We start from the raw sequence: 14,285 nt of genomic DNA, 5'->3' as shown, positions 1-14,285 counted from the left end.
ATGAAACAAATTACATGCCTCCCTAATATCATTAATGTAGCCCCATTGAGCTGCTCAATTTATGGCTTCTTATAGCGCATGACAAAGCATTTTGGAGTTACTGAGGACGTTGTGAAGCACAGTTGCTTAGTGTGCTGGGTTTGATTGTGGGGGGCCAACGCCAACACTCAATAACTTCCAAACACTTTGCTGTCCAGAGAAAACCAGAAGGAGCCCCTCTGTGGCATGCAACTCAGTTGTTAATTTCCATCAGAGAACATCCCCTTGGGTTCTGGGAACAGCAATTTATTCTATGGCTTTCTCCTTATATATTTGCAGCCTTACATGAAAATAATGCACGCACTTGTATTCTGTGCCAAAGGCAAGGGTTGTTCTCTTCAATTACTGGAGGAAATCAAAATAAGTAGGAGGGATAGTATCTCTCCGTCTCGGCCAGCATTTATAGTGGTTGTCATTACTGTCATAATTTGAAATATGAGTTAAATAATTTACTCCACACTATGATTTCTTCTCTTTATTGCCTCTTTATTGCAACTGTCTTCCCACCATGCCCCTCATGTTTTCATTACCGCTTCTTCCATCATAGCTGTTCCTCGGATCTTCTTCCCAACACCTTCTAACCTTTCCAAGAAATTTCAGGGTTGCCCCAAAACCCTGGAGATACCGATCTTCCCTTGTTTGCCTTCCTCCCTCTTCGGAGAGCTCCTTTTTCACAGGAGCAGACCCTTGTTAAGCACGAGATTCAGGTGTCTGCTTTCCTTCTTCTGCTTCCCAGATACAAACCGTGGCCTCGTGGATATCCAAGAAAAAGCTTAGTATAAGTTTCACGCGTCTTTTCTTGCTCTTTGCTTGGTGTCTAAGCACGGCTCACCTGCAGTCGCTGGCCATGAGCTGCTTATTTGATATTCAGGGGCTCACACACACACACTTCCTTTCTCCATTCTTTTTCTTTAAATTAAAAAAAAAAAATTATCAACTTCCATATCCAGCGTAGGGTACCGCTTCCATTATCTACACATTACATTTTCAAAGCAGCATCTTCACACTTTCTCCTGTGGTGGCTTTCATGCTGGGGGACCTTCTTGTAAATATATGCAAAGCTACTTCATTGTGCTTTAATGTATACAAAAATCTCCACCTCGTTTGGGCTTCTGCTGTGCTGAGACTACAGCCCATCATTCCAGCTGATACCGTCTCATTGTTTAATTGTGCTTGCCCGTTTTCTCCGGTGCCAGGCTTTCATCTGAGGCTGTCTTTAAGGTTTTTTGATTTTGGGGAGAGGATTTGTACAGCATGAAGCATGTAAGGCATAGTAATCTTTGGATAAGTATCATAGGTGCTGTGTTATTACAAATAGTACGGAATAATACATTTCCTACGTATCAAAATGCTCTAATTATGTTATCATTACAGAAAATGTGGGATTGGCCCCATTAAAGTAAAGTTCTCTTAGCTGTCTCAGAAGGGTGCTTGGCACCTTTTAGGAACATGCTGTTTTTTCATCAGAAAAGTCTGTATGGGGATTTTTTTTCTTTTCTTTTTTTTTTTTAAAGACAAAAAAGATGTTCTTTTAGTGAAGAATGTTAATAGATTATGGAGATGAACAGCCTGTTATGATCATCTTGAATATAATGCAGACCATAGGACTTCCCTGAATTAATTCCTGAGAGAATTACAATGCAGCTTAGGAAAAGAAAGAGAAAAAACTCCAAAACTAATTTTTATTCAAACCTTGCTCACGGTGGGTTTTCTTAGTTCATAAGTTTTGTTCCAAATTTTCTCTTGTAGGTAAAAGTGACCCATTTTGTGTAGTTGAACTGAACAACGACAGACTGCTGACCCATACCGTCTACAAGAACCTCAACCCAGAGTGGAACAAAGTCTTCACATTGTAGGTGTTTGGGTTTTGTGAGTGTTTGGAGGGGGTTAGGGCTGGGGGCTTTTTTTTGGAGGCGGGGGGAGGTGTTCCGAAGGCGATGTACGTGTGAATCAAAGATACCCACTGCTGGCTCTGAAGAAAGACCGTGATGGCATACTGATAATTCTAAACCAAACCGCTGAATACTTTTTTGAGCATTAAAAACATGAAAAAAAGAATAGAGAAGAGGTACCATTTTAAAGGTAAAAAAGCAAGGTCTGTTTCTTGGAAGGTATGATGCTAAGTGCCGTGGACCCCTGCAAGCTTCAGTGAGAGTTTCAAGGGCCAAACACATCATGCTGGATTTGGCCCTGAAGTTTTGGGTGTAAAACAGGATATTGTGATAATAACCTTCATTAAAATGTGATTGTTAACTTTAATAAACATTAGATAACTGTATAAAGGAAGGAATTTTAAGTGCTTTCATACTTCTCTGCATTATGATCAGATACTTTCCACTGGTTCTTTCCATTTACCAACTGCGCTTCTCACCACGCCATGGGGCATCACTCGAGCACAAAGCTGCTGCTGGGTACAACGCAGTCTTGAACTAAACAGTTTAGTTTATGGGGAATTGATGCGGTTGGGTTTTTTTATCCTTCTGTTATTTTGAAGGCAGTAAAAGGCTGTGACAGAATAGGAAAAAAGCGTTCTGCAAACAAAACGTTCCTGTAATTTGTCTTGCTCAGTGGCCTTCTTCCCCCCCTGCTTCTCTCTCTGGCTGCGGTGTGAGCACCAGCGAGTAGGAAACTGATCAGTGGCAGGATGCTCTGCTGCAGAAACCAGCTGACAGTCCTCTGCAAAACCACTGGAGGCTTTAGCTTTGTGTACACATACCTCCCTTTTTCATAAATGAAAATACTGTGTTTTGGTCTTGGTCTCAAAACGCAGTCTGATTTTAATTTGTTTATGTTTTCCTCTAAATTTGCCATTCAAGTATTTGTCACGCATACCTTTCTTGCCCTGCAGTGAGCTTTCAGGAGTGAACTCAGAACAAAAGAAAAAATCTCACAACAGTTGTACTTCTCATTAGCTCATTAACTTAGTTCTCATTTATGTATCTGCAAAACCACGCTAAACTCTTCAGTGATTTATTTTTAATTAGCTACTGATAGAGCCAATAACTAATCAACCTCTACTCCTCAGCAGCGTTCTCTGCGTAAGGAATTGCCTGGTTTTGTAGAAACAAAGGACTAATCAGGAATCAAACAGAAAAACTCAAAAGGCCTTCAAGGAGAGTTTTCACTGCTCTTCTGTGTATGTTTGCGTTGAGTATTTTATTTATCCTTGGAGTTGTTAATTAATTTTGGGCTAACAATCTGGAGATGTGTATTTTACTGAAGTTAAACTGCTTTGCTTGAGTCCATATTGCCTGGATCAGCCATTTGATCAAAGATGAGTTCTCTCAAACAATTGTGTTTTCCTCTCTGAATAAGGAATGTGGATTTTTCACGTGAGAGTTTTCAATGTACAGTGGCATTTGTTGTGCGTGGTACTGGCGTGTTTAATGGCTCACAGGCAAAAATAAAGCAGTAGTAGCTGAAAAATGCATTGTTTTGCCTTGCTTGTCCCTAATTTGCTGTAATGACTGTTGTAGGCTTGTAATCAGGCAGGGATTTTAGAAGGAAGGAGCTTCTTCTCAGTGCGGGGATGCACTGGCGCCGCTGGTAATTATTCTCACTGACAAACGGGCGGCTTTCCCGGTGTTTGCAGTAGGGATTGCTGCCGGGGTCGCAGAGTGTAAGGGATGCTCTGTAGAGCTCCGGGTCCTGTAAATCCCCAGCCTGGCTCCAGACCCCAGGAGGGGGATTTAAAGCAACATCCTGGGGAAAACTCGTGCCGGGGAAGCCTGGCAGCGAGGGGGAGCCGCCCTGAGAGAGCATTTCAGCGATACGGAGGGTGTCTCACTTACTTAACTTCTGCTCTCTGCCCGTGGCTGGGAAAAAAAATCTGGTTTTTTGCTAACCTTTCAGGCTTTTGTCCTTGGTACCCGCTGGTGTAGGTGACTTCTCCCTTCTGTGTGTGCTTCTCCCTTTGTAGCAATATTAAAGACATCCACTCGGTGCTTGAAGTGACAGTTTATGACGAAGATCGGGATCGGAGCGCTGACTTCCTAGGCAAAGTTGCTATACCATTGCTGTCTGTAAGTTTCATTCACCTGACACACCACTCTGTATTTTTCCCGCTGAAGGGGGGGAGAGAAAAAATATTTAAAAAAAAAAAAAAGGGAAAAAAAAAAAAAGAAGAAAAAAAAAAAAGATTTGCAGCTCTGTGTCTGTCATTTCTCAACCAAGGTCTGTAATAAGAACACTAAAATTTTAACATACTCAATTCACGGCCATGTTGAATCCCATGATAGTTAATTTTTCCTGACAGACTGGGTCCTGGTAATGAACAGGTACTTGTCAGACTTGCCACAGTTGTTTTGGGTTCTCTGTCAGTTTCAGCAGCCGCGGGTCAGGGGTCGCCGGGGGGGTATTCAGCGGAGACCGCGAGACAGACGGCTGTCATGTCCTTTTCCTGCAGATTCAAAATGGTGAACAGAAAGCCTACGTCTTGAAAAACAAGCAGCTGACAGGGCCAACAAAGGGGGTCATCTATCTTGAAATAGATGTGATTTTTAATGCTGTAAGTCTTAACTTTGGCTTTTTTGTACTGCTAAAGAGTTCAGTTTCATGAAAGCTTTTGTTCCCGATTTGTAGAGAATTTCTGTCATTCCTCATTTTCTCTTAAAACCTTGATGTCTACCACAGAATGCTCCTCTGCCACTGCCTGGCACTCCCACCCTTTTTGTTGCTGCTGCCGTGGCGGTGGCGGCTCCGCCGAGGAGCTCATGCCTTCTCCCGACCCTCCTCTCTCCGGGCTTGGCAGCCCCGGCTTCCAAACTCCCTAATTTTTCTTTTTTTTTTTTTTTTTTTGGCATGTGTTATTAATGAGGAGCGAGCTCGAGACACTGACACGCGTTTTTAACCTGCAGGTGAAAGCCAGCATACGCACCTTAATGCCCAAAGAACAGAAGTACATTGAAGAGGAAAACAGACTGTCTAAACAGGTAAAGAAGTAAGGAAATACTAATCCTTTCCGAAAGCCTTAATATCAAGTGTGCACACCCAAAATATCTGGTATCGTACTGCTGAGGGTAAAGAATAACATTTTCATTACCTGTTTACAAAAGAATATGAAAGGTCGGAAGAGGCAGAAACAAAATACACGGGTTTATTGTGTCACCTCTATAAATTGCAGCTTAATTTCCATGAAATACGTGAATAAGAACACAGTTGAAACCATCAGGTTCCACACATATCAGATGATAGCACAGGTGCATGTAAACTAAGTCTTGCATAAATTTTTGCTGTTAACCTTGACCCGAAAGATCTCCATTTGTTGCAGGGGAGAGGGTCTTTCAGCCAAATTTTAAATAAGTTGGCTGAATAAGGTTTGGATCAAAGGTGAAGGCAGAATAAAACTCTTTATTACTTTGGAGAGTCCTGTGGGTACAAAATGTCTGGACGCTCTTTTTTTTTTCTCTGGATATTTTTGCTATGCTCAGTTTTAACGCTTTTGGTAAAAAAATATACTTCAACACACATCGTACCTTTTTCTCCACCTGAACTACTTTTCATTCAGTTTTTGGTGTTCCACAAATGATGTATTTTATATGGAGAGAACTGGGCTTTGGGCTGGGCTGTGGGAAAAAGATTTTTGTGGTTGCAGTGAAAAGGCAAAGGCCTCAAAACTGGCTTTTATTTTGCTGAAAGCTTATAGGCTTGAGCGTAATTTAAATTATCTGCTGGATGAATTTTATATCAGTTGTATGATATATTTCATTAAAAAAGATTTCAAGAGGCAAAATATTTCTTTATTTACTGCTGTGAGTAATGCAGTTACTAAAGCTGCATCTTCCACAGCTATTCCGGAGAGGAAAAACAGCAAGGCCTTTTCTTCAAGGTTAATTCTTCTCCCCACTTTATAACAGAACATGGCATTGAGCTTTTTGCAGATGGCAGGAGGAGTAAACTTTAAATACCCACTTTGGGTTGTTTTTTTAAAAATTAGCTTGCATGAAACACCTCCCCACAATCCCACCGGGGGGAGGGCAGAGGAGGGGAAGGCATCTGTGTGTACAACTGGGGTGGTTGCCTTTAAAACATCCACATTTCTGAGAGTGAATGTGTCTTACCTGCCTCGTGTTTTCTGTGCTATTTGATTCAGAAATCATTCACTCTTTTCTTCACTTTTTTTGGTCAAGTGAATCGCCAATGTAGAGGATTTCAGGGTATTCTCTTGAATCAAAACCCAGTGCTGCTGTGTCTCATCACTATGTAGACAATGTCTGCAGTTACAAGTTACTTTGATAAATACTTAAAAACGTGGTGGTCAAAATAGCATAAATTTGTTACAAATGAAGGTAAAATTGGATGTAACAGGTTGTAGGTGATCTTAATTAGATTAGAACAGTAATTTTGCATGGTTAGTGTCTTACAGCATCTTTTTATTAAGAAAGGCCACAATTGTCTAAGTAATTGAGAATGGAGAAAGTCTTGCCTAGTTAATAAAACTCTGAAATCTTAAAATAATTCATCAAATTTGGCAAGCATCTTTTCAGAGCTGATCTACAGTTGTGGAAATGAAGACATCAACTTGTGTCTGTAGAATTAAATTCAGCAAATATCAATTGACACATATAACTAAAATTCTCTCTTTTCCAAGTCTCAAATTTTAAACTATCATCTTTCTCAATTTGTGAGCTAGAGACCTTAACATCTTCTTTTCTCAGTCTTCACCCAAGTTAAGAATGACAATGTGGTAAGCTTTTGGGGTTTTGAAATATTTTCATTCTTTCATCTTTTTAACAGCTACTGGTGAGAAACTTTATCCGGACGAAGCGTTGCATCATGGTGCTCATAAATGCCGCCTACTACATCAGCAGCTGCTTTGACTGGGATTCTCCCCCAAGAAGTCTTGCTGCTTTTTTGGTATGATCTTCTCTGTATTATTGTTAATCACGCTGGAAGGTTTGTGTTCTTGACTGAGAGATAGTACAGTGTTGTGGTGGTGGGTTCTGGTTTTTTTTATTTAAAACTTTGCATTATGAAGATACTGCAAATCGTGTTTCTTCACTTATTTAAAAAAAAAAGTGTTTAAAATGTCACACAAACAAGGTAGAGGGTGTTCTTTTTTTTAATTTACTATTGTACAAATAACAATCAAGTGGATATTTACCCTAAAACCTTGAGCATGTCCGGAATGCTTTTACGTATCATGAATACAAAATTAGTGTTATTTTGTCCTCCACATATAAATTCGTGTTACACCTATAACTTTTTTAGAAATAGAAAGCTCTAGACCCAAATAGTTGCTTTCTTACTACAATTTAGTGTTCTTGGTTTAAAAAAACAAAACAAAAGAAAATTAAAAAAACCCCAATTTTAAAATCTTTTTGGTCATGGTTCAGTTTTTAGTGATTTTAATGAAACTGCTATTTCTCCATAAACATTAGCTTCATAAATACTAACCTTTATTTTCCTGTTAAATTTGGGAAATCCAAGCATAATCATAGATTAGATTGTGTTTCCCAGATGAGTATCTTTTTATTTTCAAAAAAAAAAGAAAGAGCTACAAGCAAGGCCAGAGTCCTGGCTTTTATTTTAGCCTGAAGGAGTCCCAGCAGGAGTAAAAACGTATGTATGGACATGCTTTCTGGAACATTTAAATAAATTTATTAAGTTGGCTGAAATACTGAACTTATGGGCCTCTCCATCATCAATATGGACGGGGAATGGTTTTGGTCTTACTTTGAATAATTATAGAGGGAGTCTGGTGACAGGACTCCTACCTCGGGTGCCTGAAGCTCAGGTGCTTCAAATCTGGAGAAATCAACCAGACATTGGAGCCGTGCTGGAGCAGTAAATTGGGGTGCTTTGGTGTGTCACTAAATCGTGCTGTTTTGCAGGAATTTTCTTGTAGCGGGGCTCTATTTGTACTAAGTGACTTGTTGAGCCCTCCTGTAGCCTGTCACAGGACGGCAGCAAGCCATTGGTCCTTGTTTGTGATGTTCACCAGGAGTACAGGAGATACACCTGCTGCTCGACTCTTAGGGTGTTTATAATTTTCTAGTGTCTGCAGTAGCTACACTGCGTGCAAAAATATAAAATGACTTGCCACTGTTTACTTTAGAAAGATGATCTGCCATTATTTTGGTTTGAAATTTCATAGGAAAATGTAGGTTTCTGTGTAAAACTCAAAAGGTTCATGTTACTGTTATTGCTCCAGTAAGTAAATACTCATCCGTCCAAGTGATTTCAGTACAGATGTGGAACACCCACCTGCTGCTGGTGGGAGAAGGGGAAACGGAAAGGCACCCTATTCCTTGGGGCAAATGAAATAATCCCTTTCTTGTGGTGTGCTGCTGTGGCCATGGAAAAAGTTGTGTGGCTGTTAAATTCTAATTGTTTCCCATTATTGGAGAAATCCTGTGTCAGAATAAGTGGTTGAAAATACATACAACACGGAATTTGAGCACGGAGGGCTATAGTCAGCATACGTCATTATTGTAGTTATTGTGTATTGCAAGGGAAACAAGTTCCTGCTTTTATTTACATACATACATATATATATATATATATATATATATAAGCTTATTTTCCTTAGTTTCCTTTCAGTATTTGCATTGCTCTGTGGTGGTTGTGGTTGCTATGGATAGCTTACATCTGCATCAGTGCCGTGACCTCACGGATGCATTCCCGCTCTGCATCCAAAGTGCGTCCCGTGCTTTTCCACTTGAAAAAGTTACTCTTTCCACAGATTGGATCATCCCTCTGTTGGGCAAAACGTTGATAAGTTTCTGTTAGCTCAGTCAAGTCTACGTGAGCTTCTTTCGTGGTCGTAAGCTTTGGATTTTGATGGTTTCTGGAGTTTCATAGCTATCGTAGCTCCTTGAAAAGTCTCGGGAGTGGTTCACTTGCACGTGTGATGCTGAATTATGCTTGCACTAAGGTTACCCTGGAAATTAATAGATTCTATAAAAAAAAAAAAGCCATACTTCTATGTATCATTTTCGTCTCTTCACTGTTACACAAATCGTATCTCCTCTTGAAGTTGTCTCCCAGAGGTTGGAGAATGTCACAGTGAAATGTCAGTGCCAGAAAGGAGATGAGAAATAGGCTGTTCTGGATGCTTCCAGCTCTGTAGGCAGACTCATAAAAAATGTACGAGAAGTAAACTTTTAAACTCAGCTTTTCTTCCTTGGATTTGAGGGCACACCTCGATGGTTAACATCACAACACAGATTTACAGCCATTTCACGTAAGTTACGTGTGTGAGGGGTGGTTTTTTAGATCTCCTTTTGGCCCAGGTAAGATTTGCCAGTGCCCTTTTCTCATGCCTCACCCCATGTCCTACAGAATCATAGAATCGCCAAGGTTGGAAGAGAAATTTCAGATCATGGAGTCCAACCGTCAACCCGACACTGCCCAAACCACCACTAACCCATGTCCCTCAGCACCATGTCTGCCCAGCTTTTAAATCCCTCCAGGGATGGTGGCTCCACTGCTTCCCTGGGCAGCTTCCTGCAAGGCTTCACAATCCTTTCTGTGAAGAAATTGTTCCCTAACATCCATCCTAAACCCTCCCCTGGTGCAACTTGAGGCTGTTTCCTCTTGTCTCATCAGCTGTTCCTTGGGAGAAGAGACCGACCCCCATGGTTGAAGAAATTCTGGCAGGCTAGCTCAGTTTCCAGAAGTGCAGTACGTTAGTTGTAATTAATCGGAGATCTGGAAAGGAGGACTGCTCTTGGAGACCCACAGAAAGCCTTGAGTGATAAACAACTGTTGTCTGCTTCATGCTCTTCATGCACCACAGTGCTCACTGCAGCTCTTCCTAAAGTCATTGTCCTTGGAGACTCACAATAAAAGTGTTCATTTGAAGGGGCTTGCTGCTTATTTATACTCCAGAACATAGCTGTCTCAAACCTTTAGGTTATTTGGGACCTTGGGTCCCAAATGAAAAAACCTTTGGGTTATTTTAGGAAAGGAAGTGCTTTATTAAAGTCTTAGCATGGTTCTTCCTCTAATCTGTCCAAAACCACCAGCTCCATGGCCGTTTTTGCCCGTGCTGTACCTGAAAGTACAGAAACCTAGAAGTTTTGAGTATTCTAGATGATGCATTTCCTCAACTAAACAATATTTTACCTGTTTCTGTTGAATTTTGTACATTCATTGCCTTCACTGGGGATTTTGTCTGAATGACTTAAGATTTTGACTCCTTTTTTTTTTTATCCTGTGCCTCACTAGTTCACAAGAGAAGAACAATTGCTACCCAGACATAATTATTTTATATTTCTATGGTAATATAAACTTGCAGTATGGTTAGCTGTTATTTTTCAGATACTAAAAGATACTTGTAAATAGCTCATGAAACATGCGTTGAACATAGACTTTGGAAGAAAAGAAAGTGCATAGCAGCAATGTTAAATTAATGTATACTCCTGTTACATCTAGAGGCTGATCAAAAATGTGTTACGTGTTTGTGTTTATGCTTCTTAAACAACTAAATGTAATGGAAAGGAATAGAGTGCATAGAGAGAGCCATTGCGCTAAATTCACATGATTTTCTGTATTTAAATCAGACCTTTGGATTATTTAGCAGTTAATTTTTCTGTATTTTTAATTCAGTAATTGATACGGTATGTTTCAGGCAGAAGAACTTTATCAGAGTATGCAAAAATGGATGTTTTTTCTTTAGATTAGTGGGCACTGAAATGTCTACTAAATTGGGCCTAATTTCCATCAGCTTCTTGACCAGACATTTGTGTTCTTGCAGATGTCAGTGGGTGCAACGTAGGGGGAAAAAGTGTACACTCTTTTTTTCCAATACTGTCATTTCTCACTGTAATGAGCGCAAAAATAATTGGACAACTGAGCTATCAGTAAAAGGACACACTTCAATGTGAGTCAATGAATTATTTTACGGAACAAACTTTAATCTTTAAATGTGATCGTAGATAATTTGTGCTACCATCTGTCCATTTGGAATTCTTTTAGCCTTTTCAGTCGTTATACAGTAAGTGCTGCTGTGTTTAACATTAACATTTGATATTTTACACATTTAATTTCTGTACTGCTGCGTGGTCCTTGGGGAGCTTCGCTCTAGTGCTACATGAGAGAGACAAAGTATTGATCAGTTAACATTTCAGCTACATTTATGTATGTCGCAAAATTAATGAAAATGCCAGACAAAAATGTCAGAGTGCACAAAAAGGTAGAATTTAAATTTGGTAGTTTAATGAAAAGTTTAAGATGTGCATTATCAAAAATGTCCCCTTGCCTTTAAAGCACAATTCATAACTGACTAACTAAAGGGAACCACATATTTTACTTAGAGGAACATTGAACATGAAATATGAGGGAATATATAATCTTCAAAGTGTTTGGTATCCCAAAATGGCCTCGGTAAAGCACTTTAATTGCCTGCTTGAGCGTTTAACTGTTACTCATAAAATAAACTTGTTTCCTTTCTCATTTGGAAGCAGAGTACCCTCACCTGGTCGCAATTTTCAGTGTGTCCCCAAATTAAAGCCTTCTACGGACATGTTCTCTCCGTTCCTGCTCTTATTCCTCCGAATCTTTCTATAGGTGTCTGTGCATGCACACAGAAAATACTTTTTTTCTTTCTCAGGCTGTGAAATATCGATAAAACGACTCGCCCTGCCTCCCAGCCATTCGTCAGGCCTGACTCACCTCCGCTTTGTCTTCTGACGTTACACAACTCATGTGTGAAAATGACACAATACTGTCCCTAGCCTTTGATTAAGTGTTGGTTCCCTTGCACACACACTGCTTCGTTGCGGTGGTGTCATGCTAATTAATCGAAACCCAGAAGGAAACAGGAGGGAAAAAAAAAAAAGAGCTGGTCCCTGGGAGGAAATGAGACAGTAAAGTAATTCTGTCAAGTTCCTTAGCTTTTCCCTATTAAAAAAGGGAAATGATCACTGCTGTGTTATCTCAGAAGCAACTTTTGCTAAAAGCTGAAGGACACAGATTGGGCGAGACTGGATACGGCACCGTCAGGTTACAATTGTGTTAGTTATTAAATATTGTCCTTTTCCCCCCACACTGTAATTGTAGGAGAATCAGAATTTTGCAGATATATTTAAGAGCTTTTTGCCATCGTTGATACCATTTTTTGAGGCTATAATACATAAAAAGCTTCAAATTGCTTTTTACTAAGCCTGGGTGAAGCGGGCCATCAGATTGTGGTGGCCGCCTGTTGTCTAGAATTTGAAATTGGAAGAAGCGTGGGTAAGGTAGTCGCAAAAGCTTCATCCTAAAAAAGCCTTTCCAGAAACTGCTGTTGACTGTCAGACCTGCCTGTTCTGGGCAGAGCCGGGCGCGGGGTCCGTTTGTGATGCAGGATGCACAGGAGGGCAGGAGCCGCTGGGCTTTTTGTCAGCTGCATCCTCAGCAGGGGGAAAGGGAGCGTCGGCCGGGCCGCTGCGCTTTGGGGGAGTGTTTTTCAGAAGTAAAGCAAGCAAAAAGGAGAAGTGATCTAGGTCCTGTTTCCTCTTTCCCAATTTTCCGTAGACACGGTTTTCTATAACGTGAGACTGCTGCAAAAATAGAGTAGGATTTGAGGTTTCGTCTGTCCTTATCTCTGCTGCGTTCCGGGTTTGGGAAAGAGGGGTAGGAAAGGTACGAACCAGGTGCCGGTAGATCTGACCACGGTCATCCACTGCATTTCATTCCTAAAGAGTGTACCAGCGTCAGTGGTGATTGAACAAACCTCTCCCTACTTAACAGTGGCAGCTGAGGAATGATGCTGGTGGGGAAACACTTGGTGTCAACCCTCCACGTTGGCTTTTGGGACATTTATGTGTTTGGCACTTTTTGTGCTTGCAGAGCTGATACAAGGAAAGACTGGGCAATATTTATACATGTAATTATTTCCTTTAGTGTTTTGTTTTTAAAAAAATCACTTTCATTTTACTTCCTTCGCAGGGTGAATGCCTACTTGCTGAGCCAGTTTAGCAGTGTGATTATTTGCCTAAATACAGATTTGGTGTCATTTCAGGTAATCTGGAGCATCCTGTGTGCTGCTCAGCTGCTATTCCAGGAGGGCACGTGTCTGTCATAGGTTCTGTGTCACTTCTGCCATCACCATCCAGGTGATGGGAGTGCCCACCCCAGGGTGTATAAGTGGCACCAGCTCTGCCTTTGGACACTTTAATTGCTCCCTCAGGCATTTATTTTACCTGCGTGTCGACTTTAGGTACTTACCTGGATTCCATTCTGAGTTCTTCATAACCTCAAAAAACACCTGTACAATGAGGGGAAATATTTTCCTTATTTTGCATGACCAGTTGAGGTAAAGAGCTTCATGATTTCTTTTATGATGAGAGGACTAGAACATCTCTCTGCTGAGGAAAGGCTGAGGGACTTGGGTCTGTTCAGGCTGGAGAAGAGAAGCCTGAGGGGGGATCTGATCAACGCCTGTAAATACTTCAAGCGGGGGTGTCAGGAGGATGGGGCCAGTCTTTTTTCAGTGGTGCCCAGTGACAGGACAAGAGGGAACGGGCACAAATTTGAACATAAGAAGTTCCATCTCCACATGAGGAGGAACTTCTTTGCTGTGAGGGTGGCAGAGCCCTGGCAGAGGCTGCCCAGAGAGGTGGTGGAGTCTCCGTCTCTGGAGACATTCCAAACCCACCTGGACACGTTCCTGGTCAACCTGCTCTAGGTGAACCTGCTTTGGCAGGGGATTGGACTAGATGATCTCCAGAGGTCCCTTCCAACCCCATATCATTCTGTGATTCTCCAACAGGAAATACACAGTAGAGTAGAGCATGGGTATTCCAAGTCTTGGGCTTCTCCTTTCACTGCCAGACCATTCTTCCCACCTATTTTCCTTTTCTGCCGACTTAGAAAACTGACAACTTTGCACTGGAAGTATTTGATTTTCAACGCTTTTGGAATGAAATTACAACTTGATACACCAAAAGCTCTGATGCACCAAAATGTGGTTGATCAAAAATTACAGAAATTCATGAAGCTGTTAGTCACTGTCCAGCATTTAGTGTTGTCTCAAATGTTATAAAAATGAGGTTAGATTTCATCTGAAGGCAGTGATGTGACTGGAAATTTAGGCAGCCGGTCTCCTTGAGTTGAGATCTTGGTCTGGAGCATGTTTCCCATCACACAGACCGTGTTCCAGGCGATCCCCAGTGTCACTGGAGGAGTTGGAGGGGGGTCGTGTTGGACCCAGCCTGGCCCTGCCTCCAGAGAGGGGAGGTTCCACCAGGGACTCCAGCTTGCACTTCCCTCCCGAGTGTGCAAAACTCTCCCAAATAAAAAACTTTGCACCTGAAAGACTT

The 14,285-nt window shown here is 41.2% G+C and overlaps 1 protein-coding gene across 1 annotated transcript in view; it reads left to right on the top strand.

Annotated features, from left to right (window-relative positions):
- MCTP1 (multiple C2 and transmembrane domain containing 1) overlaps window positions 1-14,285 on the top strand; it is a 284,874-nt gene that overhangs the window by 181,354 nt on the left and 89,235 nt on the right. Inside the window, exons 11-15 of the mRNA XM_074166917.1 lie at window positions 1,789-1,891; window positions 3,959-4,061; window positions 4,445-4,546; window positions 4,896-4,970; window positions 6,775-6,894. Coding sequence (XP_074023018.1) covers window positions 1,789-1,891; window positions 3,959-4,061; window positions 4,445-4,546; window positions 4,896-4,970; window positions 6,775-6,894 — 503 coding nt within the window. The remainder of the gene's footprint in view (window positions 1-1,788; window positions 1,892-3,958; window positions 4,062-4,444; window positions 4,547-4,895; window positions 4,971-6,774; window positions 6,895-14,285) is intronic.

This window comes from Numenius arquata, chromosome Z (genome assembly GCF_964106895.1).
Source record: "Numenius arquata chromosome Z, bNumArq3.hap1.1, whole genome shotgun sequence".
NCBI classification, from domain to species: Eukaryota; Metazoa; Chordata; class Aves; order Charadriiformes; family Scolopacidae; genus Numenius; species Numenius arquata.
This window is presented reverse-complemented; position numbering and strand designations above follow the sequence as displayed.